Consider the following 18,517-nt stretch of genomic DNA (forward strand, 5'->3'; position numbering starts at 1 on the left):
TGTAAACTCACAGTAACTACACATCTTTTGTCTTTAAATTAAATTTGACTGCAGTTCCTCCAGTGTCTGGAGGGCTGGCTCCAAAAGACAGTCAGTCTCCACAGACCACCATGTTAGAGAAATAAACAGCCTGGTGCAGAAGCTGCAGGAAGAGAAACTGCAGGCAGTAAACAGGTGGGTGCTGACGGAGAACGCTGCGACTGCAAATTTGCTGCTTTCTGTTCAAACAAAGAATAAATCATGACAAACTCAGCCGTGACTCAGACTGAATCGTGTGTTTCTTTTCAGCTCGAGCTGTTAAATCATGAGTTTGTTTTACAGTGTGGATCCTGAAGCTGATGCTCCTGTGATGAAGAGTGTGTGTGGAGCAGGAAGGAGCGGGAAGGAGCAGGAAGGAAGGAGCAGGTAGGAGCAGTGAGTCCTGCTCTTCATCAGAATGAGTTCACCTGCGACGGACAGCCGGGTCTCCCCTTCATCATTTATCCTGTTTGGACAGCTGAACCGTGACACAAAGTGCAGCCCACAGACCACCAGAGGTCCTGGGTGGAGGTCAGAGGGTCCACACAGAAAAAAAAGTCAGAAGCAGTAGTTTACTTTTACTTTACTTACTGAACAGTAAAAATAAAACATATAATGCAACTCAGAAGTCATTTTTGGACATGTTTATTTAATGATCTGTTACACAACCAAGGTAAATGATCCTTCTGTATGGAACGACACAAAAATAAAAATCAGTGCCAAAAAAAGATAGTAGAGATCCAGTGTTGCTCCACACATTTAAACAGCTGTTACACTAACACATGTGCAATTTTTGACAGCTCACCCCACAGCTTCCTGAGGACTACTGTGTAAATATTTCCCAAATATGGCAGCAGGTGTAACAGTATGGAGGACCATTCCTACCACAAATATTCAAAACCAACTATGGCTGAGAAATAATAAAATATTTGAGGTGACAAAATTATACATTTGTGAAAAAGGCGGTGATTATGACAAAATATAAAATCAATGTAAGCTTTTATTAAATGTAACTGAATGTATTTCTGTGAACAGTAATAGGCTTCCATACATCATCTGTATTTTTGGACACCTTTCCCATGTTTGCTCCTTGAGGACGTACTTGTTGTCGTTAACATGTGCTTTAGTAAAATGTCCACATATTTTTGCTAACTACATTTTCATCTACACAAAAACACTTCATCACATGTGCTCTTCATCATGTCGGACACATTTATTATTTGACACCATATCACACACACCTAAATATTAGTTATATATTTGTCATCGATGGGACTCCATACACACACACAAACACCAGCGTGCTCCTTCACAGTAAAAGCACAGGGAAAGGTTACAGTAGCACAGGATGTTATACGAGTCATTTTTTAGGGGCACTGCTGATTGGCTGTCGCCAGGGAGCGATGGCGGCGGCTCAGGCAGTGGTGGCACCTTCCTTCCTGCCGATCTGACAGTAGAGAGTCATGGAGAAGGCCATGCCAAAAATCTGCCGAGACCAAAGAACTGTTAAAACTGGAGCCTGTGTGTGTGTTGGTGTGTGTGTGTGTGTGTGTGTTTCCTGACCAGCAGGATGGCGATGGCGAAGGCGATTCCTATCACTATCTCCATCTGACTCTTCATCAGCTCGATGACCCGGTCGGTGCAGGTCTGCAGGAAGAGAAGCAAACATCATCAGGCTGTTTGAGCGTGTGTGTGTGTGTGTAGGTGTGTGTGTGTGTGTAGGCAGAGCTTCAGTCAAAGCTCTTGCTCTCACCGTGCTGTAGACGGCAGGTGAGGTGCACGCAGTATCAGTGGTGTTGCAGCGGCAGGAGTCAGGGATCTTCTCCCAGTCTCCTGGTCCATTCAGGATCCCACAGCACTTCATCTGGAAGAACAAGGCACAAGTAAGGTCAGACACGACGCTCTGTGAGACACACCAAGCAGACCCAAAACTGTGGCGGACATCCTCAGGCAGTCTGAAGCAGGCTCATCCCCTGCTGGGCTGCCAGGCTAAATAAAGGCCGATATCAAGCAGATCAATTTATTCAACAGACCTTCAAAAGTACAACAAAAACAATAAACAGTCGGAGTGTTTGTGTGTGAGACCTGTTTCTGTAGCTTCTCCAGGTCTTCGATAACGTCTGCTGGTTGTTTAGACAGCGGCGTTAACTCTTTCATGCGGTCCTTCACCCAGTTCTGCACCTGCAAACACAAACAACGACACGTGAAGCTTCCCTGAAACCCAGCGATCTGCCAGGGGACAGAACCACTTCCTGTCTTACTTGTTTCTCACCAACAGCTCCCAGGATGCCCGCCGCAACCAGGAGGATAAAGATGATGAGGAGGCTGATGAAGAACTGAAGGAACAGAGAGATATCACATTTTTAATCAGAAACTCATTAGAGTCTGACCACAGAAACCGTCTTTAATTTAGTAACAGAGTGTGGGCAGTGTCAGGTGTCGGACATGAAGCGTGAGATGCTTCTCACCAGCAGCAGCATGCAGCGGTTCTCTTTGATGGCGCCGCAGCAGCCCAGGAAGCCGAGCACCATGATGATCACTCCGATGGCGATCATCAGGTCGATTCCAGGGAGAGACTGGTTGGTGATCTGAGGAGCACAGAGACAAGCTGAGCGACAACTCTCAGTCACACTGAAGGTACTTTTTTAGAACGTTTCTGTGAGACTGACCTTGTTTCCATCTTTGGTTACTTTCAGGTAGATGGAGGCGGCCAGAATGATGCAGCCACTCAGCTGGAAGGACAGAAAGACATCAACCATAAACACAAAGAGAAGAGGTCAGCGAGGAGAGGCTGGCACCACCTGGTGGACAAATACCTGCAGCACCTCAAATCCACAAGAACCAACTGTCAAATGTGTTCAAAACAAAAGAGGGTCACATCTGCAGCCACCAAATGCTGTTCTGCACTGAGCCTGACACCCACATGCTGCACTGAAGTACTGTGAGGCTGCCACCATGTGGTCAAAGTGCAAATTACATCATCACAGTCTGTGTGTAGGAAACTGTTACACAAAATGCTGTTGGCATTTACCAATACATTTCTAATGCAGTTAGCAAAATGGCTGCTCCTGGTGGCTAATGTCTGTGCTGTGACGGACTGTTGTCTTGTTTTCCCCAATAACAGAGGACAGAAGTCAGCATGAGCCACAGCAAGCAGCACAAAACAACGTGTCAGTGCAGGAATTCTGATTCATACTGTAAACACTGCTTCAGGCTGACTCACTCACCGCCTGAATGAACACAAAAAGACCTCACACAGTGGAAACACATTACATGTAAGGCTGCCACACCCTCAGCCATTCACACTGTCTACACACACACACACCTAACCAGTGAAACCAGTGCAATCAGCGTTTGTTCTCTGACCTTTCTTTGTGTTCAGTTTCAGTGTGTTTAATGTGTTTGATCCTCACAAGAAGAACAACCAGCGCTGGCTCACTGTATTCAAAGCAACTGAAATGACTGCATCTCACCCAACCCCACCCCTATATGACACCGTACAGAACGAAGTGAATTGGTAAGCAGATGTCCGTGCCGTGCACACACAAGGTACAACAGGAGAGAAGTGCTGGGCCTGCACAGAAAACCAGGAAGGACCAGGAAGAGTCTGAAGGTTTCACTGTGGTTACAGTACATATCTGTGCCGCAGTGAGGCGTTTCCACTGACGGGTTTAATCTGAGGCGGTGCCCTAACCTGCAGAACAACATACCGACACCAGAAAGACAAACGTGGGCTCACAGCTGCAGGCTGCACAAAAACCAGAGGAGACGACCAGAAACCAGGACCTTAATCTGAATTAAGATCGTTTAGGACTACACTTAATTCAAATTAGCAGTCAAACACAATGTACATGTCTGAAACATGTTAACAGTTAACACTAATATTACCTCATATTTTATCCTAATGTCCAGGAATATAACTATAAATCTGGATTATGTCTGATTAAGATCACAGAACATCAGGACATACAGTTAATAATGAGGATCATAGATAATGTCTGATCAGGATTACATCCATCAGGAATTTAATCAAAAACAGATTATCTAAATTTAAAGATGTTCACCTAATCTGGATTATATCTGATCTGTTTCACATTAATTCAGTGATTACATCAGGACACATTATTCCAGATTACAGACTTGATATGATGATCCCTTCTAACATGGGTTACACAACCAGAATCTGGATTAAATTTGAATCTGAACAGATTCAAAGTTCATAAGGATTGTTTCTCAGGCTAAGGGAGAAGCTAATAAGATTACATTTTAAATGGTTTAGATTTTGATGAATACTCAGATATGTGACTGGGATTATATCTTATCTGGATTACAGTTTCAGTGTGTTTCTCCACGCATGTTCTGCATACTTCCATTATCTGCTTCTCTTTCTCTTTCTCTTTCTCTGAGTTCACAGTCAAACTGTCTCGTAGGAAACACAAACACAGAAAAAATGTGTGCACAGCCTGACACCTGAGTCTGATCTGATAATCCACATCTGTTAGAGGTGAACATGGATTACCTTCTCATTTTTGTACCTGCTGGGACCCTGTAGGTCTGCACCACCACACCAAGTTTGTTACTCTGTGTTTTTAACCTTGCAGCTGTGAATGTTTCATTCCTCAGTAGTGTCTCACAGGTGGGTGCTAACACACTGTCAGTGAGTCACACTGGATTAGATTGAGATTATCCCTTTGCATGCATGCATGAACCCACCCACAGTGCCCGGGGCCTCGCTCCGGCTCCACAGGGGACCACTTACAAGAACCACTCCTACTGCAGAGGAGCAACAACAGCCTGACAGACACACAAAGTGTTGTGTAACCACCATGTTGTGTGTCTTTATTGCTACTTCTGGTGGTTTAGTGACTGGAGTGGACTCGCTGTCTGCCTGTGGTTATTGCGTGTTTGTTATGAGCCTCTTTAAGGAGGCCGAGTCCTTCTGAGTCTCTTTGTGATCATTTTGTGTTCATGTCTGGTTGTTGTGAATCTTGTTGTTGTATGATGGACATGCATTCTGTACAGTTGTGGCTGAGTCTGACAGCTGCATCAGGGTTCTTTCCTGAGAAAGATTAAAGTTATTAAAGACAAACATGTTTGCTTGCTGTTCATCTGCAGCCTGCTGTGGAGCTAAACACTCCGTTTCCTCAGCAGCATAAATCATGAGCACTCTGCATCCTGCTGGACGTTAATGTTCTCCTCTCACAGGTTAGGGTTAAAAATGCATTAGTGTTTGGAAAGATGCTTTGATGATGCAGGCCAACAGGAGGCCACACACACACACACACACACGTCAGTCTAGCTGCAAACAGAAACTCTGCAGTAGTGAGTTTTTACAGTAAATAAACCAGCCTTCCCCACCCTGACATCATCATTATCATCATTAGATAAACACGTGTCCAGCATGTCCTCTCAGCGATATGAATCAAGTTAACATTGATTTAACTGTGTTTCTGGGAACATGAGCAGGCCACTGAAATAACCTGAACAGGCAGCAGGAGGACGCCGGCTAAAAGGTGGACTGGTGATCAGTGTGGATTATTTTTGGAACATAAACAAAGGATATGATTGAGAAAAACATCTGAAGTGTGGAGGGTGGGACTGCGTTTCCTATTTCTGAGCGAGAGACCAGCTTATCCAGCAACAGTCACGGCAAACATTGCTCAACCACCTGATCGCTAGCAGCAGTTAGCAAGTCTGTCGAGTATGACTGTCAACTTTAGGAGGGAAATATGAGTTTTAGTCAAATCAAGTAGAGAGAGAAGACTTTATGAAGCCTGACTGGTCACCCACAGAACAGCTGACACCAGCCAAACCAGTGAAGTCAATGTGAAGATGCTTTTATTTTGTAGCAATCAAGATGTCAGCAGACTTCCAGAACAAGCTGCCTAAAGCCAGGGTGTATCGAGCAACAACTTGACTGAATGATTAATCATTAATCAGCTCCAGTTCTTTGGTTTTAATGGGAAGCCTCTCAGCAGAGAGTTACAGGGCACACACTCATGTCAGACTGAAGCAAGTCAAGTAAATCTGAACCAAAAAATGCATGAAGTGAATCTAAAGAGCAGCAGAGGAGTGAGACGACGCAGCAGAGAGGACACACCCTGAGACTGAACAAATGTGTTTCTGGAGGGAGCGGCCCAAAGAACCTGTTCTACAGCACAGAGGTCAGAAAGAGCAAGGGCAGAAAGAGCAGGAACACCAGGAACAGCAGGAACACCAGGTAAAAAGAGGTGAGGAGCCACAAACTGAGGCTTAAAGCTCATCAATCAATCAATCAATCAACACTGATTAAAGTTCTGCCAAGACAAAATGCACAAACATCAAACAAGCTGAACAAAGACGTCTGTCGTTCACAACCTTTAAAACAACTACAGTGAAGATATGGTGACTCACCCAGAAGAGCAGGTTGAAGAAGAAGAGCAGATACTTGATGCACTTATTCACAGCCATGGCGTGGGCTCGGTGTGATCCTCAGCAGAGCGTCTCACAGACTGCAGGCAGAGACAGAGAGCACCACAGAGCAGAGAACAGTCCGGCTGGCTCTACCTGTTTCATCTCCTCCCTCCTCCCCTGCAGCTCCTCCCCTTCTCTCCACTCCTCGCTCTGCCTTCTCCTTCTTCTTCCACAGGATCCCTGCATGTCTTCAAATGTCAAATATAAAGGTTTAAAGACAAAGTCCTGATTCCTGAGGAAACAACACCATCATGAACACAAGCAGCGACAACTCAGACATGTCTGTGTCACGATCACACAGACATCATAAGAAAAGTATTGATTATTAATCACTCTGATGGCCTCAAACATGTCATCCCAAGACATCCAGGGGTAACGAGGCATAAGATAAAAAGCAAAGGGGAAACAAACAACAAAAAGGCTCCTCTCCTCCTCTCCTCCTCCTCCTCTCCTTCTCCTCCTCTCCTCCTCTCCTCCTCCTCTCCTCCTCCCCTCCTCCTCCTCAGTAAAACCGTTGCACTGAAGAACTTGGAGTTCCAGGATTTTTTCACGTCAGAAATGTTGCAAGACACCCACTCTGTTAGTGGCATGCAGAGCTAGAAAGAGCTGCCACTACAAGGACTGCTGATCTCTACACTTAAAAGTCTTAAACTTAAATTTAAGTTAGTTTCTATTCAATTTAGTCATTTACATAAAAACACAATGCTTCTGGTAGTAAAATAAGGTAAAAAATTGGAAAAAAAAAACAATTTCCCCAAAATTAAAACGGAAAAAACTGATTTTGAGAAAAAGTAAAACGGATTTTATAGGGCCCTACTCCTGTTTTTGCAGTGCAGCTCTCACAGATCAGGCTTAGTCGGTTTTTGTCTGATTGAACACAGAGCTGAACATCAACAGCCACACCATCACAGACCGAGAATCAATAATCAGTGATTGACATCAAAGCTGTGACATGATGAGAGCACCAACAACACGTCACATATCACAGAGATACTCTACAGCATATTGATGAAGATGATTAATTTCACTCAACACCTTGACCTGCTGCACTACAGGATTGCACAGACATTTCCCTCTTCTTCTTCTTCTGGGTCAAGTGCCTTCACCAAAAAGATTGGTCTTCCCCCTGGTGGTGAAAGTGAACACTGCAGTATTATTCAGAGAATGAATCACTCACACAGAAGTAGCTGCGGCCTTTGCAGAACATATTTATATATATTATATTGTTCCTACAGGTGCTGCACACTCTTTCATGAGCTTTGCTGTCTCACAGACTTCCTGAATAATGGATAATATTTCTGTTTTTTCTTTCAGAATGAAAAGACACACCAAAACAACAAGGAGCCAAAGACAACCAGAAGGACAGCAGGACACACCTAACTGTCTCATCAGCACTCAGCAGATGTTCCAGCCCTGGATGAGGGCAGAAATGATCAGAACCATGGGATGGCGCTGTTGTCTCATCAGGAACTTTATTATCAGGAATGGAGAAACCACTGCGATTTCCCCCTCAGGGTCTAAATCAGGCCGAAGCAATCCATATCAGGATCATGCATTAAGGCTGTTCTAGTCGAACACAGATCACAGGAGGAGAAGAGTCAACAATGACTTACATATTTTATTTATTTGACCTCCCAACTCTCTTTTTATAATCATTGTGCCTTTTTCCTTTTACCATTTACCGAGTGGCCATTTTACAGCTGGTTTATTATTTTAAGCATGAGTTACTCCATTTTAACAAATGGTTTTGTTATATCCATGTCAAAATAACTGCATGTTCTTCGATAGTAATTTCTGAATAACCTTAATACTTGATTTGTTTATTTATCTCTGCGTGTGCATGTGTATAATGTAACTTGTTCTGTTAGTTTTCTTTTTTTTTTATATGTAACAAAATAAAGAATAAGGAAACCTCCAACCCGGTGTAGCAGTCAGAGAAATACAGAATTTACACATCATATCTCTTATTTCTTATAAGCATCGTCATCAAAGGCTACATCCATACCTGCAGGAGTGGGAGGAAATCTCTCCCTCAAGTCAGCTCAAGCAGTGCATCAGCTGTGGCTGAAAAAGGTGTGTGTGAGTGAGTGTGTGTGTCTCTACATCACTCTCTGAAGCTGGCGCTGGTCAGTCCGAGGCAAGTGAGGTCACAGGGCAGTGAGGCTCCTCTCTTCTGCAGTTGTCGGCCTGTGGGCAGTCTCTATACCAGTGTCCAAATTGGCCACACTGAAAGCACTGGTTTGGGCCATATTGATTCCTTCCACATCCTCCTCCTCCTCTTCCTCTCTGACTCCGGCAGTAATCTCTGCCCCGCTGTGGTGCTGGAAAACCTCTAAACCGAAGACTTAAAGCTTCCAGGTCAGCTTTGTCAGACCTCCTTTGTTTCCTCTCATTGACCTTTTGCTCCATGTGCTCGGCATGTTTGAGAATTTCCTTGATATGGTTTTGAGACCATCCACCCACCAGTTTGGTCTGCATGTGAGTGGAAACAGGGTTCTGCTGCCACCTTCATGTCACCATCATACCTGTAAGACAGAACTGACTGGCCTTCTGCACCGGGAAATTCAATCATTGGTGCAGCTATTACCTGGGACAAAGACCTGCTGGATCCTTTCCATCTTAGCTCCTGAATCGGTTGAGGAGGTGATGGGGTAGGGGGGATTTGTTGCAGAATGACCCTCTTCTTCATCTAATGTTCGGATGGGAGAGGACTGTCCAGAGGTTGGAGGTGGTGTTGGATCAGAGGAGTAGGTGGTGCTCTCCTCAGCTTCTGATAAACTTCTACAAAAACTGCTCCTGTACCTCTTCCCTCTGGAAAGAGGTACAGGAGCATCAGAATGCACACCAACAGACTGAGATACAGCTTCTTCCCCAGAGCTGTGAAATCCATCACCCCACTTTCCCATACACATCCCACCCACCCAAAGGCTGAGCAATAAACCTCTGTACACAGACACTTTGCACTTTAAACCATTAATACACTGCATTTTTTACAATATATTCATACTGGTCACTTTAAATTTAATTTGCACTGTTAGTTTTACTCTTTTTATTCTTTATTGTATTATATATTTATCTAGGTATATTTTAAGCATGTCTCTGTTTTATTTTATTTGTCCAACTGTGTGCCTAAGCCAAGAGCTGCTGAACAAAATTTCATTGTGCCTTGCATAGTGACAATAAAGATTCTGGATTCTGAATTCTTGCTGATGGGTAACAAGGAGCACAGTTGTCATCTTCATGTTGCTGTTTGCCTTGGAGCCCAGCCAGAGAGCGGCAGAGACACACAGGTGTGTTATCAGATGCTTTTCCCTGCTAATCCTGTCTCTCTTTGTTGTGTCTTCTTCACATTCACAATCATTAACACTTGGACACGTTTCTTTCTGTAATTGTTGTCTGGGGCTTGCCAGTGGCACGCCGAGCAGCTTGGCACACAGCCACTGGAATGCCTGGTGTGTCATGGCTGCTGCTGCATCATGCTGAGCTCCTTGTGCACAATGAAGCTGTTATTGACAGCAATGTCCAAAAGGTGCTGAAAAGCTGTCATGGACCACCTCTTAGTTTTTCTGTGCACTGAGTGTGTTTTCAGTATGTGCTCAGAGGTGTCCACTCCCCCCATGTACTTGTTATACTGACTCAGAGCTGTGGGTCTGGGGACAGGGACCCTCTGACTACACCCGTCATTGGTCTTCTTCCACCACAGATGTGCACATGTTGTCCATCCATTTTATGAGGAGTAGCTCACCATCCTGGATCCACCTGATGGTGTCTCTCTTTGACTTTCTGTCCAGGGCATTCTCCTGAGCTGTAGCTGAAGACCACTATCAAAGTGGTATGTGCCATTCTGTGGCTCACATGTCTCTGTTTTAAGCAACATGCCTCTGTTTTGGTTGATGTTTTGGTAGCATTTAATGTCTGTTTTGGATTTTATCACTTGGGCAGTCTGTTCTAGCACTATGTACCACTGAAATGGTGTATGTACTGACCTCAAAGTGTTAGTGTTAGTGTAGCTCCACGCTACTGTTTTTGGGGATTTCTTGGTGGCATTTAGTGCCCATTTTGGACATTTATCACATAGACCATCCAATCTTGTGCTTTGTATCACTCATATAATGTATGTACTGCTAAAATTGGTTTGTATGGATCTTCGAGTGGTATGTACCGATCTCAAAGTGTCATAGCTGGCTGTTTAGGTGGTAAGTAAGGATGAAATATGTATATAAGCTGTACAAAGATGGAATTAAATTAATATCCATTAACAGTAACACTGAACAGAGAGCAGGGACCCCATCTTTGTTTACTCTAAAGGCTTCTGGAGGCTTTGCTTCCTGTGTTGATATCAGGACATAAATGTCAGAATGTGCTTCTTCAGTTAGTGAGTGTTAGTGTCAGGATGGCCGAGCGGTCTAAGGCGCCAGACTCAAGTTCTGGTCTCCGAATGGAGGCGTGGGTTCGAATCCCACTTCTGACACATAACTTTAATGGGACAACAGTGGCGAAGTGGTATAGCAGGGTTGTCTAGTAACTGGAAGGTTGGTGGTTCGATCCCAACTCCTCCCTAGTCACTGTTGTGTGTTCTTGGGTTCTGTGGCGCGCCTTGCTAGTCATTGTATGACGCTGTAAAGAATTTCCCTCTGGGATTAATACAGTATCTAAAATAAAAAAAAAAATAGTTTGCAGGATCAGTGTGGAGCCAGCAGCCTTTAGTTTAAGCAGATAATGGTCTGTTTCACTTTCTTTTTGTGTCAGGGTGTTATCGTTTTCTTTGCTCAGTCTAAATGAGCCGGATGTGTTCTGGTGAGGAAGTGACGTCAGTCACACTATTTCTGTTGAAGCCAGACCACAGCAGCACTGAGCAGGCCCATCAGTGGCAGGCTGCTCCACTCACACTGTAGGGAGGTGTTCGCTCTGAGTAAGATAAAGATAATAAACTGCTTCACACACACACACACACACACACACACACACACACACACACACACTAGGGTTGGGCAGTATTAAGGCATACAGGTAGCAATGGTATCATTTTTAATACTGTCAATAAAAAAATCCAATCCACTTATATAGAAGATACGGATCAAATATTAAACATTTTATTTGGGGGTTGGTAGCGAGTCAGCAATGGAGTAAGCACTGTATTGAGCTCCTGCCACAACTCTCCTAAAACTTCATTTCATTGCGCTTCTGCGGCTAGCTTAACACGTGTACTACTGTAATCCTTATAGGCAGTGCTATTGTAAGTTTGAGCCGTTAGCGTTGAGTAAATGGCAAGTATTCTCCATAAATACAAATACACTCCAGAGGGAAATATGGATGCTATGGCCTTAAAGCAGAAGTCCTAGCCTCCTTCAGAGCCAACATTGCCTTAATCATCAGGTCTGAGCTGAAAAGTGTTCTTTCCGATGAACTTAACAGTGTTAGAAACAAGTTAAAACTCTGATTGGGACTGTGTGAAGGCCACGGTTGCTAGTGTGGAGGAAGGCTTAACAACATGGTCAGATGAAGTCACTGCATTACAAACTACTGTGGCCGAGCTGAAAACAGAGGTTGGGGGGGAGAGATCAGTTTGACTCAGGCGGTTTTATTGACCTGAGTGTTTCTGTTTTTGTGATGCCTTCACTTTAATTTTATTCACTTTAAACCAGCTCGACAAAGGGCTGTTTTTGTTTGATTTTGTAAACTGGAAAATGCAAATAAACAGACCTTGAACAAAAAAAAACATATTTTATTTGATGCCATGTGTGGTTGAATTTTCAGTTTTACCTCAGTAGTGTAATATATTTTACTTTTGAAGACTTTTGATAAGGTTTATGAACATGACGTGACAGCGCTGTGGTGAGACGTATCATCGCCCTCTGTGTTGGTTTTCTTTTGTAGTGTTTTTTGATTTCTGGTTTCCCTCTCTTTTTGTTTCAGGCGCTCTGTTCTGACTGCAGTTCCTACTGGGCGGAGTACTGGGCTGATTGGTCTCACCTGTTCTTCATCTCCACTCATCTCTCTGCCTACGTAGGAGTTCACGCACCTACCCTCCTCGTCAGCTCTTCCGTTCACATCGCGGTAAACAGATGGTCCTCCTTCCTGAGCTTTTTGATGCAACTTACCCTTTTTTCTTCCTCTCAGCCATGGTCCCGTCCAGTTCCCTGCTGCAGTCTTCAGAGCGTCTTCAAAGACCTTTCGCCCTTGTGGTTGTTTTTCATTCTTTTGCCTTAAAATAAACTTGTACACCTTTTTGAGACCTGCACTTAGATTCAGCCTTTATTGACACATAACAAGCACAGAGAAGAGAGAGAGAGTTGCCGTTTGGATGCAGTTCAGCAGACACCGGGGGTGGGGCTCACGGCATTTCCGTGTACTGGGGGTAAAATGTGGAGGTGTACCATTTCAAAATTTGGATACCGCCCAACCCTAACACAGACACACACATAGTACATGCCCACCACAGTATTAAGCGCCCTAATGTTTATTTAAAGTTCACAGTTGTGCAATAACTCTGTTTAGGTTAACAGTGCCCTTTCATCAATGCAGATTATTAGCAGTTTAACCTCACCCAGATAGCGATAGTCAATATGGCCCTCTTCTGGCATTAATACGGAACTGGTGGCCTTCATCTGGCCCTGATGAAATGGATGTGAGCCTCTACTTTATTAATCATTAGACTGGGAGTCCGTTCTCCTCCAAAATCATCCATGTTTTCCCCATTTATGAATGAATTATGTGCCCTGTACAGTAAAGATGCTGACGGGAAGCCTGAAGCTCTATTAGACACTTGACACACACACTTGCAGCCGCTCGACGGTGGCAGTGATAACACTTCCTATAACTGCCTGCTGCTACACAGAGGTACACGTATTAGTGTGGTGCAGAGCGCTGACAGCTTCACACCCTCTCAGCAAAGTCGCACCTTCACTTAGCGCTCATACATTTGAACTGGGTGAGTCTGATTTCAGATTGAATTATTTAGATTTTGATGTATTTAAACTAGCATCCTTTTTACTTGTGGTTTAAAGAAAGTACTTTAACTGTACCACTGTCAGAAAACAAAACTGATAATATTTTACAGCTGAGACTTTATGATGTATGTTCAGATGGCAAACAAAAGAAAAATAATAATTTAGAGTGTGCAGGCTGTGTGTGACTGATGTCATATATAATTACCTGATATGAAAATGTGTTCTTTGAGTTTTGAGACAGTGTGTCTGTGCGTCACACTTCAGCTACCAGCACAGGAAACAACACTTCTGCTGCAGAGTTAGAGGAGAGAACATGTGTGTTTTAGGTATAAACAGCAGTGGGAGAAGAATCCACTGTGAGCAGACTTCCAGCTGACTTTATTGAAAAATCAATTCTCAGAACAAAATTCCATCAGCATGGGACTTTATGTTATCTGCATGCATACCTGCCATCCACAGGACTACATGTTGTGTTTGCACTTCCTGTTGTGACAGTGGAGGTGCCCTGAAAGTGAAGCCTGCAGAGGAAGCATCCCCCCCACCCAGAGCAGGTCTGATGCCAGACCACCTTGGATGATTTGGTTTTTCCACACAAGTGTAAAGGCTTTACATGTTGAGTAATACTCACACCAGCGACAGACTCCACAATGTTTTCAGTCTGTCACAGGAGAGTCACAGCAGCATCCATCTTCCCCATGTTTGATTCTTGAGTCTTTACCCCACACTGAGCTCTGCCAGTCTGAATGATTGTGTCAGAGGTGACACGGAGGGTGTCCGGGTCGCGTACAAAAAGCTGTGTGTAAACAACTGTCAAACTGTCAAACTACGACAGCTTTGCCCCGAGTTTATTTTCCACAGGGTTACAAAGGAATAAACTGCTGTTTGAACCAAAAAAAGGGAAAGAACGAGTGACACGAGACAAAAGAAAAACGCACGACACATGCGCACACGTGGTCCCACCGTGGCCTTAACAGACTCTGTATATTATGAGGCGCCACCTAGTGGTTTGGAGGACAACAAACAAGCCGGATTAAGCTGGCTTGCGCGCGGACACACGTGTGTGATAGCCAGATTTGAAAATAGGTCTGAATGTATCCAGTGTAAAGGCTATCTGGATTAAATCCTACTCTAGCTGGATTGACTTTCTCCAGTGTGAACGGGGCCTGAGTGCTGTTACAGGCAACTGAATTAGCATGTAGCACAAACACGATCCACCAAGTTAGCAACAGACATTAAGCAGAAGAGCTGAGACTCTGCTGAGGTTTGGTTGTTTCTTCCCGTTTCTTTTGGGAATCATGAAGTCTGGATCAGCTCTCCTCTGTCCATGTGTGGACCAAAGCTGTCCTGTCAAATGTCTGTGGACGCTGCAGACAGAGACTCCAGCAGCTGTCCATGCCCGGTTGGTACCAGCAGCTCTGCATTCAGGATTTCAGCCGGTAAATGAAGCTTTATGTGACAAAAGAACCAGAAACAGGCAGATAGAAGGTTAACCATGTTTTTAATGCCATCCAATCAGAAAACACAAGAAACCTAAAACAGGAAGTAGGATTAAAGTCTTCTCTCTGACTTCCTTTTAAAGTAGTTAGTCTTTAGTTCTGTGTGTGTGGTGTCTCTGGGTGTAACTTTTATGCCCTGTAAGGAGTAAGCTCTAAAAAAAAAAACCACAGACACACATCACAAGGCCAGGAGCAGCTAACACTGTGGTTAGCCAGGTTCGCTCACTGTTAAATCAAACATACAGACATGTGTAACAGTTAAAACCTGCTTTATTCCTGCCCAGCTACTGCACACCACTTTCAAATATGTCGCACATCAAGGCCCAGTTGTCCATTTATTCATAAAACTGACTGAAGAAGAGAAAACACCCACATCTGAGGCTGCTTTCATACAGGTATTCTTTCCTTTTCTTTTTTTGCAGAGCTGAAATGGACAGACTGCTTTTCCGAACCCTGGAGAACCTCAAACAAAAGGATTTCAAAACATTTAAGTGGTACCTAGAGAAAGACAACATCCTGGAAGGTCAAAAAGGCATCCCCCCTTCAAAGCTGGAGAAGGCAGACAGGCAGGGCACGGTGGACACAATGATACTCAAGTACAACAATGAAGGAGCTCTGGAGCTGACCAAGAGGATTCTGAAGGAGATGGACATGAATAAGCTGGAGAGTGAACTACCAAGTTCAGGACCGAAGGACAAGGTGGAGGAAGGTACGACTCAAACATGGCTTCACGCAGCAAGTTAGCGGAAATGAAAGCACGTCTCAGGGGTGTCATTCAAAAACGAAACCAGCCAAATTAAAAAGAAAAAGAAAAAACAAACACTTCTGCATTACAAGCAGTGTGACACTTCAAACACACAGGAGGAAGAAGCACTTCCTCATCATCCTGTCCTTCTGACAACACCTCAGCCACACAGCAACTGAGAGCTTGTTAAGAACATTTCTGTTATATAAAGGAACTCAAAAAACACAGCAGTCCTTTCTCTCATGTCTTCTTTCCTCTCTCCATTCAGGGCAGACCTACAGAACTTTTCTGAACATATTTTACACTCTGATTGGAAATCCCTGGCTCAGGAAACATGCGGCACCACCTGCAGGTAAGAACAGAACTCTGACTCGGAAACACTACCTTAGCCGCATCAAGCCTGCTGCCAGCCCAGGACCTTTTCAAACCTAAAGCTGGATCAAACATGGCACATTCTGTCAGAAGAGGCAGACATGAGAGGGTCTGAGTTTAGAGTCATAAATCTGACAGCATAAAAAGCAGGAACGGCAGTTAAAGGTCTCTGAGTGTGTGGGGCTGACAGGAGGTGGTAAGACCATCCTGGGCCCTTACAGTACTGTAGAATCTGAGGTGGCACAGTACATCAATATGTCTCCACTTCCTCTGTGGCCTATTGAGCCCACAAAGTCTCGTCACAGGACGTATTCTCACTTTTTTTATCTGTTTGCAGCAGCGGAAATGTGTGGGCGGCCCCGCACTGCAGAGAAATGCTGTTTTTATAGTAAACTGGCTGCCAGAAGGTTTCTGTAAAGAAAAACACAGTAAAACTTCATAGAACATTCTGTAAAATAACCCACCAAGCAAACAACTCTGCTGAACTGAACTGATGAGATCTGCATGCAGGATGTTTTCTGAAGAAGAACTTATGTCAAAACACATGGCTGACTGCATGTGTGTGTGTAACGCCTCGTTTCAGATGGCCAGACGCACAACCGTGGCACCTGGAAGCAAGCATATCACCACAACTTCGTTCGGCCGCCTGTCAATCACACACCAAAACTCAAAACGCAAGACTTGACTGCTCCACCAGAAGAACGTGAAGGAAGGCGGGTGGCAGCACTGGAGGACTTGAAGCGGTACGCCGTGGACATCACTCTGAACCGTAACTCCGCTCATCCTAATCTCATCCTGTCTGAGGACGGGAAGCAGGTTCATGACAGTGACCTAAGGCAACAGCTCCCGTACGACCGCAGGAGGTTCACGACGTGTGTCAGCGTGTTAGGAGAGCAGGGATTCTCTTCAGGGAGGTTTTACTTTGAGGTTCAGGTCAGAGGAAAGACCGCCTGGACTTTAGGAGTAGCAGCAGAGTCCATTGAGAGGAAGGGAGAGATCAATGTCGCTCCTGACGACGGCTTCTGGACCATAAGGTTAAGAAACAGAGACGACTACACGGCTCTGAACAACCACCTGCTTTACCTTACACTGAGTCAGCAGCTGTATAAAGTGGGAGTGTTTGTGGATTATGAGGGGGGTCTGGTCTCCTTCTATAACGCTGACACAGCAGATCAGCTCTACTCCTTCACCGGCTGCCACTTCACTGAGAAACTCTTCCCCTACATCAGTCCTTGCTGTAATTATGGCGGCATAAACTCCGCCCCCCTAATCATATCCCCCGTTAACTTAACACAGTAACTCATTTCAGGACGGCACACAGTGTCGGCCTGGGTGATGGAGTCTCTCAGCACTCCAGTCCAGTCTAAAGGTAGTCCTTCCTGCTGATGTCTTCAAACTGCTGCCTCCTCACAACACAGTCCAAGTAACGTCTAAACAAACTGTGAATGCAACTCTGACTTTTCCGTGTTGATATTGCTGTCCTAGCCTCTTATTGTGAACTCCATCTATGCACTTAAACCTGATCCCCGTGTGTGAAACCAGGCCTTCACTTTAGTGACGGTCCTACAAACACGACAACTCTGAGCCTCGCTCAGTCCCAAATACTCCACGTTAAGCACTGCTGAAGGTGCTCCTTCTCCCACAAACACCCAGGCTGTGTCCGAAATCATTCCCTAATCACTATATATAGAGCCTCCGCTAGTTTGTAGTGCTGTCCGAATTCTTAGTGAGAAATTATAGACCCCATATTAGGCTCGCAATGTATCCCACAATGCATCTTGAAAAGCAGTGTCCATTCGATGGTCACTACTCTTAGCAATATGTCCCATCATGCATTGCACAGACCAGCAAAGAGAACGGGAACATAAGTGGCGTCACCTGTCTTATAAATATAATGATGTTTAAAGAACGTAGCATGACCGGTTGTGTCTGTTTATTTATGTTTAAAAATAAAAATGCTTATTGGGCTATAACGGCACAAATTATAACTGCTAAAAACAGAGATTGTTTCGCTGGCAGAGATCGGCTCCTTTAATTTGTGACAGCAATGACGTCATTAACGGCAAAAGAAAATGAGAGAGGTAGTGTCTGAAATGTCTGAAAGTGCTTTCAATGAGTTGACTGTATGGAGCCCTACATTGAACTCACCATATGAGGAGTAGGAAGTGATTTCGAACACAGCTCCAGTAATGGCTGAGCCAATGAAATCACTCCCGGCAGCCATGACACAGACTGTGATGCTGCATGCTGAGCCCATGTTGTGTTGTTATCATGATTTTCTTTGTTAATTGTTTATCATTTCTGCACTTATTAACAGTACTGATTTGTGCTTGAGTGCCAAAACTCAAACCAGCTGAACTCAAACCGACTGTGAACCTGCAGACATCAGATTCTGTAGCATGTATATTTTATATTTTAATTTTATGAGCCTTCAGTATTTCTGCTGTTTTATTCTCACTGTTCATGTAATTATAACCAGATAA

The 18,517-nt window shown here is 44.3% G+C and overlaps 2 protein-coding genes and 1 non-coding gene across 3 annotated transcripts; 2 read left to right on the top strand and 1 right to left on the bottom strand.

Moving 5' to 3' along the window:
• Positions 1–647: 647 nt before the first annotated feature.
• Positions 648–6,563, bottom strand: LOC114432120 (tetraspanin-8-like). The gene is made up of 8 exons (XM_028399932.1): positions 6,412–6,563; positions 2,688–2,750; positions 2,487–2,606; positions 2,280–2,354; positions 2,104–2,199; positions 1,772–1,882; positions 1,582–1,665; positions 648–1,504 (listed from the first exon to the last, which is right to left on the bottom strand). The coding sequence occupies exons 1-8, from the start codon at positions 6,466–6,468 to the stop codon at positions 1,433–1,435; spliced, it is 678 nt and encodes a 225-aa protein (XP_028255733.1). The 5' UTR covers positions 6,469–6,563; the 3' UTR covers positions 648–1,432.
• Positions 6,564–10,858: 4,295 nt separating this feature from the next.
• On the top strand, positions 10,859–10,942 carry trnal-caa (transfer RNA leucine (anticodon CAA)). Its single transcript has one exon. It is a non-coding gene; the product is annotated as a tRNA-Leu (tRNA).
• A 2,357-nt stretch (positions 10,943–13,299) lies between these two features.
• Positions 13,300–18,499, top strand: LOC114432116 (E3 ubiquitin-protein ligase TRIM21-like). Its single transcript, XM_028399927.1, has 4 exons — positions 13,300–13,402; positions 15,340–15,626; positions 15,931–16,014; positions 16,618–18,499. Exons 2-4 carry the CDS (start codon positions 15,347–15,349, stop codon positions 17,331–17,333), a joined length of 1,080 nt encoding a protein of 359 aa, XP_028255728.1. The 5' UTR covers positions 13,300–13,402; positions 15,340–15,346; the 3' UTR covers positions 17,334–18,499.
• Positions 18,500–18,517: the final 18 nt, after the last annotated feature.

Source organism: Parambassis ranga, chromosome 2 (genome assembly GCF_900634625.1).
Source record: "Parambassis ranga chromosome 2, fParRan2.1, whole genome shotgun sequence".
Lineage (NCBI taxonomy): Eukaryota > Metazoa > Chordata > Actinopteri > Ambassidae > Parambassis > Parambassis ranga.